At 34.3% G+C, this 17,860-nt stretch overlaps 1 protein-coding gene across 1 annotated transcript in view; it reads right to left on the bottom strand.

Moving 5' to 3' along the window:
* LOC149785160 (low-density lipoprotein receptor-related protein 4-like) overlaps positions 1 to 17,860 on the bottom strand; it is a 172,658-nt gene that overhangs the window by 56,541 nt on the left and 98,257 nt on the right. Inside the window, exons 4-11 of the mRNA XM_089978939.1 lie at positions 17,603 to 17,716; positions 15,462 to 15,575; positions 11,246 to 11,368; positions 10,197 to 10,325; positions 5,222 to 5,338; positions 3,925 to 4,041; positions 2,082 to 2,333; positions 1,266 to 1,496 (exon numbers count right to left, since the gene is read on the bottom strand). Of these exons, the coding sequence (XP_089835065.1) occupies positions 1,266 to 1,496; positions 2,082 to 2,333; positions 3,925 to 4,041; positions 5,222 to 5,338; positions 10,197 to 10,325; positions 11,246 to 11,368; positions 15,462 to 15,575; positions 17,603 to 17,716 (1,197 nt within the window). The remainder of the gene's footprint in view (positions 1 to 1,265; positions 1,497 to 2,081; positions 2,334 to 3,924; positions 4,042 to 5,221; positions 5,339 to 10,196; positions 10,326 to 11,245; positions 11,369 to 15,461; positions 15,576 to 17,602; positions 17,717 to 17,860) is intronic.

A 17,860-nucleotide genomic window follows, 5' to 3' on the forward strand; every position in this document is an offset into this window, starting at 1 on the left:
ACCTAGTTTCAGAAGCATGATTTTATTTTGATGACAGGACCTTGTTTATTGATAAGACCTAGTTTCAGAGACATGACCTTGTTCTGATGACAAGACCTTGTTTATAGACAAGTCTTTGTTCAAAAAACGAGACATTATTTTTTTTAAAAAGACCATGTTTGGAGTTAATATCTTTTTTTGGAGATAAAATCTTGTTTAGAGACAAGACCTGCTTCTGAGATAAGACCTTGCATCAAGACAAGACCTTGTTATTGAGATAAAACCTTGTTTATACATAAGTCTTTGTTTCAAAAACAATACCTTTCTTGGAAGATAAGATTATGTTTTGGAGACAAGACCTGGATTTTAATTGAAGCCATTTTTTGGATATAAATCCTTGTTTAGAGATAAGACCATGATTCTTAGACAAGACCATGTTTTGGAGGTAAGACCAGTTAGTACCTGTTTTGGAGAGGGACCTTGTTTAGATACAAGACCTTGTTTCACACAAGAGACCTTGTTTTGGAGATGAGACATTTTTTAGATAAGGCCTAGTTTGGAGACAAGACTTTGGAAGCATGCATATATGTGTTTATTTGTATCATAAAGTGTTCACATTTAGCTGCAGCGTTACTTCACCTTACCATACTGAAGCCATAATGAGACACAGAACAGAAAATTCATTGAACAATATCTTTGGGAAATATATCTGTACAATGTATGATAGACTACACCTAAAACTTGTATTACTTAAGACATAAAAATTTATGAAGGCAAACAATTTATTCTACATCTATCATCCTTCTACATACCTGATAAATTACACTGTAAACATTCTGACTTGCATCATTTAAAGTACATAAAAACATGCTAGGAAATGAGTGTTTCTTTCTATCCCTTATTTAAAAGGTCACCCCTCTCAAATGACCACTTTTGGATCATCCCTTAAGTGGTCTCTAAACAGAGGTTTTTACTGTGAAAACACTACACTTTCATGGACACTGACTGTAACATCAAGGACACTTGATCATTTTTAAATTTGGACAAAAGATACAAAATATTAATTTTCCATATTAGTATAAGAACAAAACCACTTCATGAACATGGAATGTTCAACATGTCATCCAACATGATTAAAAAAACAGGTACTTCAAAATCTGGATTTGAGAGGGAAATTTTATCTTTCCAAACAATAGGCTTTTGATGCATTCTTATAAGTTCAGACCATCTTTCAAAGAGAGCTTTCTGTACAGAATAACAACATAAACAAGAAATCAGGTCATTACCTGGACTTTCCAATCCAAATTTAACAACCTCCTTAATCTCACTCCCATTCAGATATGCCCTTTTAATCTTGTCTAGGGTTACATCTGACCAGTACACATAGCCCTTGTCATGGTGGAAGTCCAGGGCTATAGCATTCTCCAGTCCCTGAAGGATGGAATCATACTCAGATCTGTCTGGAAGAACGCGTCGGATGTCCACACGGTTGGCAAATATTAGGTACGCCTTCTCTCCTGTACCAACAAAAACAAATTACAAGATATCAATATTGTTACATGACTGTGTGAATTATGAATAACAATAATCAAATAAAAATGTGATCAAGTTGGTTGAGCTGGACCGTTATATCAGTCACATGGCAGAGTAACAAGCTAGTTACAGATGATCCCTAGCAACAGGCTAATTACAAATGATCCCTTGAAACAGGCTAGATAAAGATGATCCCAAGCAACAGGCTAGTTACAGATGATCTCTAGAAACAGTCTAGTTGCAGATGATCCCTAGAAATAAGTTAGTTACAGATGATCTCTAGCAATAGGCTAGTTACAGATGATCCCTAGCACCAGGCTAGTTACAGATGATCCGTAGCAATAGGTTATTACAGAGCAATGATAAAACTTGTGCAAACAGATGGAAGGACAGCAGATGATGGACACATTTATGCTCTATAACAAGTAGAGCTAAAATGATCTAACAAACTCATAATGTGCCTACTACATGTTTAACAATCCTCTGTGTAAATAACTGAAATTTCAGCCCAGAAACCATTTTGCTTCTTTCTGTCAAGAATGACCTTTAACCCCAAAATCGGCAGCTACCTATTGCCTTGCATCCTCTTCCATCCGGCTTGAGTGTGTACCCTGCTGCACAGGAACAGTCATATGACCCAGGAACATTTTTACAGATCTGACTGCAGGTTCCAACCACTGAACACTCATCAAAGTCCTCACATGTCTTCCCATCATCCCCAAGTAGGTAACCACGGGGACAGATGCACTTGGCCCCAATTTTTGTCTGCTGGCAGGTATGTGAGCATCCACCATTATCTGAACCACAACTGGCAGCAAGGTCTGGAAAGGTTACATCAAGATAAAATTTGGACATTCTAACTAAAAGCAACTTTATATTTTTAAAGGTGGATTTGATTTTGATTTCTCAACAAAGAAAACAATTGGAAACAATATATATAAATGTATGTGTATGTGTGTGTGTGTGTGTGTGTGTGCTCATATCTGGAATATTATAGTTTTCCTAAAAGAAACTGATCTCCTTAGTGTAAATGATTATTTTCACTTTTCAGACATGTTTCCTGGGGTTATATTGGCTCAGTAAAATCTCCAAAACATTTAATAATTTGCTGATGACAACCCAAACTAACTATACCAGATTTAGCGGTTATTTCTGCCATTTCAACTGGCTAGACTGGTTCCTCCTTATTGTACTCAAATTTTTAGTGTATACAAGTTTTTAAGAACAAACCCTGAAGAAGCTGAATAACAACGGAATTTAACTCTTGAATAATCAAATAATGCAGCATCCTGACATGCTGATGAATATTGTTGCAAGTACAATCTTCTAAATAGGGTACTGTACTAAAAATAGGACTCACTATAAGGTCCTTCATGATAAAGACAGTTCCTGTTAAAAGGATCCTATTTCATTAAGTTGAAACAAAATTAAATGTATGTGTGTGTGTGTGTTTTCTGGATTTTTTCATGTAGCTTTAACAATTTTTCAGACATATCGCTACGATGTCTGCAGTGTGGCAGTTTATAGTGATGTAATGCACTGGGGCATCATGCCGCAGATATGCAGCATGATGTCCCACCCAGTCACATTATCCTGACACCAGGCCGACCAGTCCTAACACTAACCTCTTAATGATGAGCACCAAGCGAAGCAGCTGTTAGTACCATTTTTGTAAGTCTTTGGTATGACTTGGCCGGGGATTGAACCCACAATCTCCCACATACGAGGAGAATGCTTGAACCACTAGGCCACCAAAGTGGTTATTAAATGTAATGTTCTTCATTATAAGGCAGTCTTACTATAATGCAGTATACTCTATAGCTCCTATGGAAAACATTATACTGAGGGAGTGCTAAATCATGAACTTCATTATATGGCAGTCTCACTATATGGCAGTATACTCTATAGCTCCCATAGACAGTGTTATAATGAGGAAGTGCTGTATCATCTACTTTATTATAACGCAGTATCCTCTAAGGCTCCCATGGACAATGTTATAATGAGTACTGTATTGACAACATGAGCTTAGCCATACAATGTCAAGAGTACTGCCCTGTAGAAGACTGCCTCTTCACCTAACCTCAATATGATGTCCTTCCTCTATAAATGATAAGGAAACTTGGTGTTATGTCCCCACTGTATAATGCTGCCAGTCTTGGTGTATGATCAAATATCTCTGTCTATAAAGCTGCCACTCTTATGTTCTGTTCTTTTTCTTATGTCTATAAAGCCAATAGACATGGTGTATATTCCTATATTTATGTCCATCAAAATTCCAGTCCTGGTGTATGTTCCCATACACATCTATAAAGATGCCAATCTTGGTATATATTCTGACATAACATACAAATTCAATCTTTAAACTGACTTGAATCACAATTTTAATGCCACTGTACATAAATTTGTACTTACGACAATTTGTCTCATCTGAGTTGTCTCCGCAGTCATTTTTCATGTCACACACTTTCATATTACCGATACACTGTCCATTGTTACAGTGATACTGGCCTGAAGAACAGGTGCTGGAACCTGCAAGATCAAGAAATAATTATTGCTGTACTTTGTTATAATGTCATCAGTGACATTATAAATAGCTAACTGACTGAATTCACCTGTATAATTGTGACAGTGATTCACTTGGTGTTTATTTTTCAGTTCTTTTAATTCTTAGTAAAAAAAAATACAATAGTTCAATATTACTATCAACAGCCATCTCTTATCTGTGTCTGATCCTTCCAACTCTTATTCACAATTATATTTTACCTCCCTTTAACAGCCTGCTCCCTTATTTGTTTCATCTTGTACAAGGCTGATGAAGATTGGTTTTAAAATACTATACACTGTAGTAAAATACCATACAATGTTGTTAAATATGTAGCAAAGTCCTATACACTATAGTAAAATATAAAACAATGTGGTAAAAAACATACAATTTAGCAAAACACTAAAATACTATACATTGTAGTAAAATACTATACATTGTAGTACAAAATACTATATACTGTAGTAAAATAATAAACACAAGTAAAATACTATGCATTGTAGAAAAATACAATACACTGTAGCAAAATACATACAATTTAGCAAAACACTATAAGTTGTATCAAAATAACAGACACTGTAGTAAAATACTATACACTGTAGTAAAATACAATACATTGTAGTAAAATACTATATACTATAGTAAAATACAATACATTGTAGTAAAATACTATATACTATAGTAAAATACAATATATATAGATGTAATTTATGTTCTGAACAGCATGAAAACATTTGTAAATGATTCTACAAATGCAGCATTTGAGGATTTATAAGTAAGTTTAATAATGTGATCAAAGTATACTAAATGCTTAAAAAGTTTTGAACAAGTTAACTCTCGAGAATAAATATTTATAAATAATAGTGCTTTGTATAAAAATAAACAGGTGTTAACTTTTCACTCACTAATGTCAAAAAGTCTCAGTTTAAGAGATACCTGCATGTCTGTATGTTTGCACTATAACTTTATTCTTTACTACTATTCAAAATGCATCAGTTTCCAACATGTATTTTGAATCACTCTACAAAATCAATGTATCCAATTAACTCTGTAATCTCTGTCTTAATTTCCAGCAGGATTAAAGTGGGGGCAGGTGGTGTGTAGGTGGTAGGATTTGCCCCCTCCCCCAAAAAAAAGAATTATATGAATCCCTGTACAACTACTGACCACATCCAATTTCATCGCTGTTGTCAGAGCAGTCATTGTCCCCATCACACTGCCATTTCTTGCTGATACAGTACCCATTGTTACACTGAAACTGGTCATGTAAGCATCCATTGTATGCTGAAATACACCAATTCAGAATATAAACGTTATGTCACAAATATATCAAGTGTAAGCTGTGAATGTAAACTGGTACATCAAAAGTATAACTAAACTATTAGCCATGGTAGTAAACTGGTATAGTAAAAGTATATGAACTATTAGCCATGATAGTAAACTGGTACCTCAAAAGTATAACTATTAGCCATGGTAGTAAACTGGTATAGTAAAAGTATATCAACTATTAGTCATGGTTGTAAACTGGTACATCAAAAGAATAACTATTACCCATGGTTGTAAACTGGTATAGTAAAAATATATCAACTATTAGCCATGGTAGTAAACTGGTATTATAGTAAAAGTATATCAACTATTAGCCATGGTTGTAAACTGGTACCTCAAAAGTATAACTATTAGCCATGGTTGTAAAATGGAATCTCAGAAGTATAACTATTAGCCATGGTAGTAAACTGGTATAGTAAAAGTATATCAACTATTAGCCATGGTTGTAAACTGGTACATCAAAAGTATAACTATTACCCATGGTTGTAAACTGGTATAGTAAAATTATATCAACTATTAGCCATGGTTGTAAACTGGTACCTCAAAAGTATAATTATTAGCCATGGTTGTAAACTGGTATAGTAAAATTATATCAACTATTAGCCATGGTTGTAAACTGGTACCTCAAAAGTATAACTATTAGCCATGGTTGTAAACTGGAATCTCAAAAGTATAACTATTAGCCATGGTAGTATACTGGTATAGTAAAAGTATATCAACTATTAGCCATGGTTGTAAACTGGTACCTCAAAAGTATAATTATTAGCCATGGTTGTAAACTGGTATAGTAAAATTATATCAACTATTAGCCATGGTTGTAAACTGGTACCTCAAAAGTATAACTATTAGCCATGGTTGTAAACTGGTACCTCAAAAGTATAACTATTAGCCATGGTTGTAAACTGGAATCTCAAAAGTATAACTATTAGCCATGGTAGTATACTGGTATAGTAAAAGTATATCAACTATTAGCCATGGTTGTAAACTGGTACCTCAAAAGTATAATTATTAGCCATGGTTGTAAACTGGTATAGTAAAATTATATCAACTATTAGCTATGGTTGTAAACTGGTACCTCAAAAGTATAACTATTAGCCATGGTTGTAAACTGGAATCTCAAAAGTATAACTATTAGCCATGGTTGCAAACTGGTATAGTAAAAGTATATCAATTATTAGCCATGGTTGTAAACTGGTACCTCAAAAGTATAATTATTAGCCATGGTAGTAAACTGGTATAGTAAAATTATATCAACTATTAGCCATGGTTGTAAACTGGTACATCAAAAGAATAACTATTACCCATGGTTGTAAACTGGTATAGTAAAAGTATATCAACTATTAGCCATGGTAGTAAACTGGTATTATAGTAAAAGTATATCAACTATTAGCCATGGTTGTAAACTGGTACCTCAAAAGTATAACTATTAGCCATGGTAGTAAACTGGTATAGTAAAAGTATATGAACTATTAGCCATGGTTGTAAAATGGAATCTCAAAAGTATAACTATTACCCATGGTAGTAAACTGGTATAGTAAAAGTATATCAACTATTACCCATGGTTATAAACTGGTACCTCAAAAGTATAACTATTAGCCATGGTTGTAAACTGGAATCTCAAAAGTATAACTATTAGCCATGGTAGTAAACTGGTATAGTAAAAGTATATCAACTATTAGCCATGGTTGTAAACTGGTACCTCAAAAGTATAATTATTAGCCATGGTAGTAAACTGGTATAGTAAAAGTACATCAACTCTTAGCCATGGTTGTAAACTGGTGCCTCAAAAGTATAATTATTAGCCATGGTAGAAAACTGGTACCTCAAAGTATAACTATTAGCCATGGTAGTAAACTGGTATAGTAAAAGTATATCAACTCTTAGCCATGGTTGTAAACTGGTACCTCAAACATATAACTATTAGCCATGGTAGTAAACTGGTATAGTAAAAGTATTATCAACTATTAGCCATGGTTGTAAACTGGTACCTCAAAAGTATAACTATTAGCCATGGTAGTAAACTGGTATATTAAAAGTATATAAACTATTAGCCATGGTTGTAAACTGGTATCTCCAAAGTATATAAAGCCATGGTTGTAAACTGGTATAGTAAAAGTATATCAACTATTAGCCATAGTTGTAAACTGGGATCTCAAGAGTATGTAAAGCCATGGTTGTAAACAGGTATCTCAAAAGTATATCAACTATAGGCTATAGTTGTAAACTGGTATCTCAAAAGTATATAAAGCCATGGTTGTAAACTGGTATGTCAAAAGTACATCAACTATAGGCTATAGTTGTAAACTGGTACATCAGAAGTTTACAAACTATAAATCATGGTTGTAAACTGGTGTATCAAAAGTATATAAAGCCATGGTTGTAAACTGGTGTATCAAAAGTTTATAAAGCCATGGTTGTAAACTTGTGTATCAAAAGTTTATAAAGCCATGGTTGTAAACTGGTATGTCAAAAGTACATCAACTATAGGCTATAGTTGTAAACTGGTACATCAAAAGTTTATCAACTATAAACCAAGGTTATAAGTAGTGTAATCAACACATGCCTTGTAATGGAAAGGCTAAATTCACAACAAAAATTCAGAATTAACTTTTCACGAGAAACTTTTGGAAAACAAGACCTATGACTTAAAGACTATATCAAAGATTCAAGTTCAAGATCTCATTTGTACTCTTCATGAGATACTTAGATATCTGAGACAAATTTCTATTTGTCTATTTGTTTTTTTACCTTGATTTCTGGCTCTTAAATATTACAACACACAACATACACAACTGTCTCATTTCTTACAAAAATTTCTTGAGAAATTCAAATAAAAGCAAAATCATTGTATAGAAAATACATGATTATATTTAAACAAGCTCGGTTTGGTGTTTTAAAGCACATCAACAGATAAAGCAGTGTTTTATCTACCCATGCGTCATGCGTCAAATATGTCGACTTTTCCAATTTGACACACAAAAATCATTGCTGGTACATAAATTGACGCACTCCAATGTTATGTTTTGCCTATTAACAAAAAACAAAGGTTCAGTCTAAAAATCGTCGCCAGTATGTAAATTGACGCACCCCAATATTATGTTTTGCTGATTAACATAAAATTAAGGCTTGGTCTAACTACTTTAATGGCTAGATTACAATTCTCCCAAACAGGGAAACGTGCACATCAGTTTCTTACGCTAATGTTATCATAATACATAGGGTTACAACTGAGTGTGGAGCCTGGAGCTGACCTTATGTGAACTGTAACTGTCACATCATTTGAAGCAACAGGATGTTAGAACTGTATAATCACTCCATCCAAGAAAGAGGCGGGGAAAACAAACGTGTGATTTTAAAGTGATTCTCACAAGAAATTATTATTTTTTGCACGTTTGTTATGCAATGAAGCAACAATTTCCATTCACTCAGTTGTATGCCTTGCACTGTTCGAAGATCTGTTAGCGTTCCACTGAAAATGACGTCCAACGCAAAAATATTAAAATAGATTTGAAACAAATGAAATTATCTTTTAGACCATGTTTATGACTGATGATGATAATAGTATTGTTACTGAACTAGTGAAGCCTTCGTCATCCAAAGATGAGGTAACAACTACTCGTAAGATAAAACATAATTTGTGCAGCAATAGTTGAAAACACAGTGGGAATGTTTTCAAAAAGAAGTTAAGTCAAGTGAAGAATGTGACTGAAGATGCCTGTATGTATTGTCATATATGAACATAGGCTAAAAAAAACTTCATCACAAATGTGCAAAAAACAATAACTTTTATATCAGTAGACTGGCAAGGCATGCTGGGTTGCCAGAACACAAACTGCTGATTGAAGGGCCACAACACCAGGCAGATTTGAATGAAGGTTTACAAAAACATTCTTCCAAATAAGACATAGCAGTGAAAATGCAACTTAAGTGTGTACATTGGCTGAGTGTGGAAGGCATCCCTTTTATAAATACAAATCTCTACTTAATTTAATACATGACAACGGCTGAAGAAATCGATGCCATTGGCATTTTGAAGAATTCTGTCAATCAGTATGACTTTACTACCTATTCAGTGTTACTGGAGAGCCAATCAAACGTTGAGGATAGTCTTATACGTGACCTGCAAAATTCGTCATTTGTGACAGCAGTGGCAGATGAAAGCGCTGACATAGCCAACAATAAATGCCTTGTCATTCATATAAGCTCAGATTATTTCTAATGATATGAAACCATCAACAACAATTTTTTAAAATATATGTAACATTATGTAACTAATATTTTTGTTGTGTATTTAAACAATATAATTTTTTTTTAAACTACTGAAAACTGATCATTGGCTTAAATAAGACTCACAGGTTTGGATTTTGACTCACTGTTTTTTGCCTTGATGAGTCAAACGACTTACATGAAGCCATTTGTAGATAAAACACTCTAAAGGTTATATTGTGATAAAAATTACTGTTAACAAATCCAAAGTTCTAACTCTTGAGCCCTTGTTACTCTGTCGAATAAGAATATTCAAAGAATTTGCAAAACTTTACCATGTACACCAGATTTGTGATGGACTTTGTACATTAGTTTACTGCATGTACACCAGTTATGAGACATGTAATAGAATTATAACAATAACTGTAAATAAACTAGCAACATGTACAAAAAATGAGATATGTAATACAATTTTAAGAATGACTATAAATAAACTAACAGTAAGTACAACAAGTGTGAGATATGTGGTGGAGTTATAAGAATAATTGCAAAACAACTCAGCAGCATATGAGGTGTGAGATACATGAGGGAGCTTTAAGAATAAACTCACAGCAGTTTGTCTCATCCGATTTGTCATCACAATCTGGTTCCATGTCACATCTCCATGTCTCATTGATACACACACCATAGTTACACTGGAATTCCCCCTTCTTACAGTTATGATGTCCTGTAGGTTTGTCTGGAATGAAAAGTCATAGAATACAAATAAATATCTTTAGTGTTTGCTCCCAGGATCTTTCATTGTTCCTTGCATAACCAAAAATGTTGGGTGATATTATTTTCATCTTTCTGAACAGGAATTCTTCAATTTGAAAACTACATTCAACAGAATTTACTTGTAGCTTAATCCTACTGTGTACAACATTCAAAACAGTGTTGACAGTCTCTCTTGGAAACAAAATAACCCCACTGTTCAACCTAACATGTAAATGCATTATATAGGACAATCCAGAAAGTTTCTGGACACTGTCAAGCACTTATTAGGTGTTGTTAAGTACATGCAGAACCTTATAAGCTTTTTGCTATGTAATATCATGTCACAGCAGGTCTATCGTGACACACCACTACAGGCAATCATGTCACATAATATGAAGTATTTATCTGCAATTAAATTGATTTTTCAAAAATCCACCTTATGGTTTCTCCAGAAATGTATTCACTTAAATTATATGAAAAGAAATTTAAATACGATTAACAATGTTGTAAATGGGAGGAGAGATATATAATAAATAATAAAATTTGTACAGTTAAATGTTGTAGTCTTGCCTGAAGCACCTGGCACTCACAGGCTCTCTCCTATGTACTTGTCTTACCAACAATATGCAACAGTACAAATACTATAATCTTTCAGTATTTCCTTGGTTTCATAAATTTTTACTACTTAAAACTGCAACTGACTGCTGAAAAATAATACCAAATCAAATCAATATAAACTACAGCTACCTCCTGACAGTAAGTAGCATATGCCACCCGAGACTCAGATGAAAGGAGACAACATTTCATTACTGTAGCCAGATGAGCAAAGGAACACATTACTTCATTAAAATAGTGCATATGGTTGACATAAATTCCATCTAAAAAAAAAGACCAGACTCTTACCACATCTTTCATCTTCACCATCTTCACAGTCCACCACTCCATCACAAACTTTCTTGGACGGTATACAAATGTGCTGCTGCAGGCACAGAAACTCACCTTCCTGGCATGGAATTTTATCTTGGTCTGCAAAACAAGTAAAATTGATGATGAATTCATTTATTTTTGTCAGCATAAATTTTCAAGGTCTTGCATAAAAAAAGGCTACAATGTTTAGCAATATTTCAAAGAAATGCACACTAAACAAAATGATGCCATTCAATCAACCTTATCTTAAACTTATCCTTTCTGCAAATCTGCAAGCTGGGCTTACAGCTAATAAATATTTATATGCAAGCCACTTAAAGTATGCACACTGTACCTCACTCAGCTTGCGATTGTTTTATTTGCTTAACATCTTTTGAACCACTCATTATGACTGGCTAAATTTGTAAGACCTGTCTTTGTTTAACGCATCTGACAATTCATGCAAAACATCCTTAGGATCATCAAAAACATTGTTTTGCACTGCTACATATATGTAAAAAATGAAAATAATTATAAATGCAACCAGTTGCACTGCCAGATACACTCCCTCAACATGTTGTAGCCTATGCCAAGAAATTACATTTTTGCTGGGACCTAAATTTGTGGACTGGAGGTCAACAGAAATATAACTGTTTACTGAACTTTATATTCATGGTTTGTAACAAACAAAATAATATGAAGGTTTTTTTTCCCTTGAAAAATTGGGAATTCACTTTATTACATCCATTGATCTGCTTGTGACTAACCTGTCACCAATTGTTGACTAATTACAAACCACCTGACCTGTCACCAATTGCTGACTAATTACAAACCATCTGACCTGTCACCAATTGTTGATTAATTACAAACCATCTGACCTGTCACCAATTGTTGACTAATTACAAACCACCTGACCTGTCACCAATTGTTGACTAATTACAAACCACCTGACCTGTCATCAATTGTTGACTAATTACAAACCATCTGACCTGTCACCAATTGTTGACTAATTACAAATCATCTGACCTGTCACCAATTGTTGACTAATTACAAACCATCTGACCTGTCACCAACTGTTGACTAATTACAAATCATCTGACCTGTCACCAATTGTTGACTAATTACAAACCATCTGACCTGTCACCAATTGTTGACTAATTACAAACCACCTGACCTGTCATCAATTGTTGACTAATTACAAACCACCTGACCTGTCACCAATTGTTGACTAATTACAAACCACCTGACCTGTCACCAATTGTTGACTAATTACAAACCATCTGACCTGTCACCAATTGTTGATTAATTACAAACCATCTGACCTGTCACCAATTGTTGATTAATTACAAACCATCTGACCTGTCACCAATTGTTGACTAATTACAAATCATCTGACCTGTCACCAATTGCTGACTAATTACAAACCATCTGACACTTATGATGCAACTGCACCTCTACTGGTTAGAGCGTCTGCCTCAGATGTGGGAGGTTGTGGGTTAAAAACCGGCCAAGTGATACCAAATGCTTACAAAAATGGTACTAACAGCTGCCTTGCTAGGCGCTCGGCATTAAGAGGTTAGTGTTAGAACTGGTTGGCCTGGTGTCAGGATAATGTGACTGGGCGGGACATCATGCTACATGTCTGCGGCATGATGCCCCCGTGCTAGACATCACTATAAACTGTCACAATGCAGACACTGTAGCGATATGACTGAAAAATTGTTAAAGCTATATTAAAAATCCTAATCACACACACACACACACACACCTCTACTGCTTTCTTGTTTGTGCCAGTCTCACTGACTAAACACTGACACCTGGACGATGTTTTGCTATGTACCATGTACAAAGTCATTTTGCTCCAACTTTTTTCTTTTCCTTACCAATTTTGGCAAACTTTTTATGTATGCAAATTTTCACACCAAAATCTTAATTTTTAAAGAAGCTGAGTAAGTTAAACAGAGCTGATGGTCTGCTAAAAAAACTCCAAGATAAAATTTGGTTTATTGAACCATAATATCATACAATAGTGACTCACTGGATGACAACTGTCATCTATCAGAGAAAACATTACTCAGACCAGCCAACCCTAACAAGACCTTCTCAGTAAGGCAGCCGATTTTTTTCCGTAAGTTAGATTCATTTTCAGTAAGATGTAACGAAATATCATGTCCTGCTATTGTCAAGCTGGAAAATGTGCATTTATAAGTCCAGACATATGATTCAAGACAGTCCCACAATGTAAGACACCTCCCAATATTTTTGTTTTTGGGGTTAGCATCTTACGGTCATAAAAATGCACATTCTAATATTGACTAATGTCCAAAAAGAGAAGTAAAATTTTCAGGAATATCTCACACATTTGGCAGCCCATATTGAAGCTTTTCTATAGATTAAAGTCATATTGCCTTAGTCAGACTTTACTTATTCTGATGTCTTTTTTTCTAATAAATTCAAATTCTCACAGAAGCAAATGGACATGTTTTCAAGTTCCGTTGACCTACATTTCAGTTGGCTGAAATGCAATGGAAGATAGTTTCATTTTGTTCAAGATACTTATCATCCTTTTAAAAAAATAAACAAAAGCTTGATCAAGCAGATGTTTTGCATCATAAAATACACACAGTTTAAAGTGTTTAAGGTAGTCTGGTAAAGTTTCCCTGACCAATTCCACTGTATCTAATATGAAACCCAATCTGAATCAAACAAGGATAAGATAGTATCAGGATTTTACCATAAACAATTTTATTTCCATAATCTGGGATTTTATTTCCTTAAGGGTCATTTCCATGATATTTACTACAAAATTGTAATGGTAGGCAGGTCTGAGTACTGCAGATCTAATTTATGTCAATCATTATTTTACCAGATACAACAGCATTGAAAAACCTAATTTTATGCAAATCTGCTATGTTGTCAGATTATATCCATCTTATACTCATGTGCTGGCTGTTTAAACTTTATTAGGTTTTTTGTCTTTTTCATCTTCTGTGTTTGTTCACTGGATGCCATTTTTAGAAACTGTTATACAAGCAACAACAAGATAATGCAGGCATTTTGCATGAAAAATATGTGCAGTTTAAAGCATCGTTTCTTGTATTCTTCTAAAGTTTGAATGGTTCCCTTATGAACTCCAATGGAATTTAACATGAAACCCAGATCAAGTTCAAATACTGACAAAATAATATATGACTGTAACAATTATAGTTTCATGAATTTTACTTTTTTTATTCCACAGGCCCGTAATGCAAGGGTCATCTCAGAAAGACTAACAGTCAAATAGTAAGGGTTGGCAGGTTTGTGTCATAAAAGACACCAGTTCTGCGGATCTAATTTAACATGTTATGTTGTGAGAGAAAAGAGTACTGCAGATCTAGTTGGTCAAATCTGTCATAAAAAACAAGTACTGCAGATCTAATTTGTCAATCTGTGTTGTAAAAGACAAGAGTACCACAGAACTAATTTGCCAATCTATGTTGTAAAAGACAAGAGTACCAAAGAACTAATTTGCCAATCTATGTTGTAAAAGACAAGAGTACCACAGAACTAATTTGTCAATCTGTGTTGTAAAAGACAAGAGTACCACAGAACTAATTTGCCAATCTATGTTGTAAAAGACAAGAGTACCACAGAACTAATTTGTCAATCTATGTTGTAAAAGACAAGAGTACCACAGAACTAATTTGCCAATCTATGTTGTAAAAGACAAGAGTACCACAGAACTAATTTGCCAATCTATATCTTAAAAGATTAGTGCAATCTAATTTGTCATAATTTTATATCAATCAATGTTGTGAGAGACTACAGTATTGAAGATCACATTTTATTTCAATGTATGGTGTGAAAGACAAAACTGCTGCAGATTTAATTTTATTTCAATCTCTAATGTGAGAGATGACAGTACTGTAGACATAACGCTGTCATCACTAAATTCTACCCAATATATGTTATCCAGACTTGATGTCAAAATCAATATCTCAGATCCTATGATATTTATATTTCTGTGATAGTCTTGCTGAATTAGATAAAATGTTTAGCTTGTTAATATTTTATACTTGACATTATGTCTTGATGCAGATATGTAGTATGATAGAGACATCTCAAATCCTGAACACTGGAAATTAAATTCTAATATCTGGTTTAGTGTGCAACTTCAAACCTGGCATTCAAACCAGTCTGGTATTCAAACTAGTCTGGATTAGAACAAACATACCACATCCTTGTTCATCTGACAAATCTGCACAGTCTGGATCTTTGTCACAGACCCAGAACTGCTCGATACACATTCCATCGCCACACTGGAACTGACCCTGATTGCAGCTGTGCTCTGAAAACAAATACAGATATGAAAGGAAACCTCACAACCATGCTTTGAGTGAGGACATGTGGTAGATGTGAACATGATTTCATTACTTTCACCTTGCGCCAATTATTATTGTCAATTTTAAATATTTTTCCATGAAAATGTTAAATTTTTCCCTGAAAATTTTCAGCCTGAGATTCTAATGGAATAGTATAACATTTATCAGTGTATATTTTGACAGTGTCATAATCCCTAGCATCAATATTTGTCTATACTTTTAATGGTCTTATTTACCCCTTTGTATCATATGACTACATTGCTATTTAGGCTCATTATTCCATATACATTTTTTATACTACACATGTATGTATAATAACATCTCATGATCTCACATTATCTCATGACAACATGTGATGTAAATGGACAACATCTGAGGCATCCAAATGTATTTACAGTTTCTTTGATGTGCCTTCATAGTCCATAAAACTGAAAACATCTTAAAAGGACAGGACAAATTTAAACATATCACAGTTTACTTGATTTGCATAACAGGTATGAACTTGGTCATCATGCACATTTAAGAATTTCTTTACGTTTTATACTTTTTATTAATCTTTATCATCACTTTTTATGTGCATCTTACACGAGAGGCTGTCCTTTGGAACAGCCATAACAGGAATCCAGTCTAATAATAGTAACTATGTGCCTTCTATGGATGAATTGGTGCAATGGCTAAGGTCAACACTAGAATTCTGTGTACATCATGTCATCATGACTGGTTAAATGCAGGTGGCAGCCAATTAAATATTTTCCATGGCTGTTGAATCTACTGATTAACACCTGCATGGTAATTCATCCAAAGTGAGTTTTTGTGAACTTTTTAAGTTAAAAAATGTTTAATCTCACTTTATAAAATTGTGGAAAAATGCAGCAGAAATCAGACCAGCTCAAACTGCCTGGAAATCCAATAATTTGGACAAAACTAACTTGATCAGACTGGCACCATATCCATTTAGAACGAACTCAACATCATAAGAAACCTTTTGGTGAAAGACCAGACATTTAGGAGAAATAATGATGGTCATATTGGAAGTCACATTGATACCATTTTTACTTATGACAAACCCAACATGATAGGAAGTCTTTTCATGAAAACCCCATGCTAAAATCACCATTCATTCTTGAGTAATGATAACAAGATTTTACAAATAATTTGCCGAGTAGTCTAAGAGGTTAACCTTTACAAATCAGTGAATGTTCACCTTTGTTGTGCGAGTTCTAGTCTCAGTTTGGCCAATGTGGATATAAAAGAAACCTTGATAGTAGCTTCCCATGGGTCAGTGGTTTTTCCAAGGTTTTGCCTAAGTTCTTCCTCCACCAAATAAACTGGCCACCATGTATAGCCTATCATGTGCTGAAAACGGTGTTAAACCCACAAAACATGAACCACACTCATATGACATGACCAATACATTCATCATCTGGGTTACGTAAGTAATTTAACCACATATGAGAACAATTCCGAATCAACCCAAACAAATATTACAGCAGCAATATATGACTTGAGTCGGTCATAAATATCTGATAATAAGGTCTGAAAGATTTCACAAAAATCAGAAAGCCAGGGATGACTTAGCACTAAATGCCAATCTTTTACATTTATATTTTGATGTTTGAGGTATAAGGACTACTGTTCAGATCTGAAGGCTTTGGACTGGATATGGTCATTAATATGACATGAATCAGAATTAACTGCAACAGAAGTCTCCAGATCTGAGCCCTGTGGGAAGCACAACCAGAATTAACTGCAACAGAAGTCTCCAGATCAAAGCCCTGTGGGAAGCACAACCAGAATTAACTGCAACAGAAGTCTCCTGATCAGAGCCCTGTGGGAATCACAACCAGAATTAACTGCAACAGAAGTCTCCAGACCAGAGCCCTGTGGGACTCACATACAATTTTATAAAGTTTTGGATCTTGGCCCTACATGCAAGAAGTATCAATGTTAAGTATTAGTTTCCATGTCCATAATCTTCACAAAAGCTACTTACGACAGTTTTCATCAGACATGTCTGCACAATCGTCATCTCCATCACATCTCCATTTGGCAAGCACACACTTCCCATTATTACATTTGAATTCATCTCTGCTGCAGTTCTTAGGGGCTGTGATGACATGAAAAGGAGACAATGCTATTTCTGGGTGACCACAAACATTTCATGAAAATAAAATAAATTTTCAACCAAATTCCATAAAAAATCCAAAATTAAACAAAATTACCATAAATGGTACAAAATATACCCACTATG

This window comes from Sinohyriopsis cumingii, chromosome 13, assembly GCF_028554795.1.
Source record: "Sinohyriopsis cumingii isolate HCF-2022 chromosome 13, ASM2855479v2, whole genome shotgun sequence".
Taxonomy (NCBI): Eukaryota; Metazoa; Mollusca; class Bivalvia; order Unionida; family Unionidae; genus Sinohyriopsis; species Sinohyriopsis cumingii.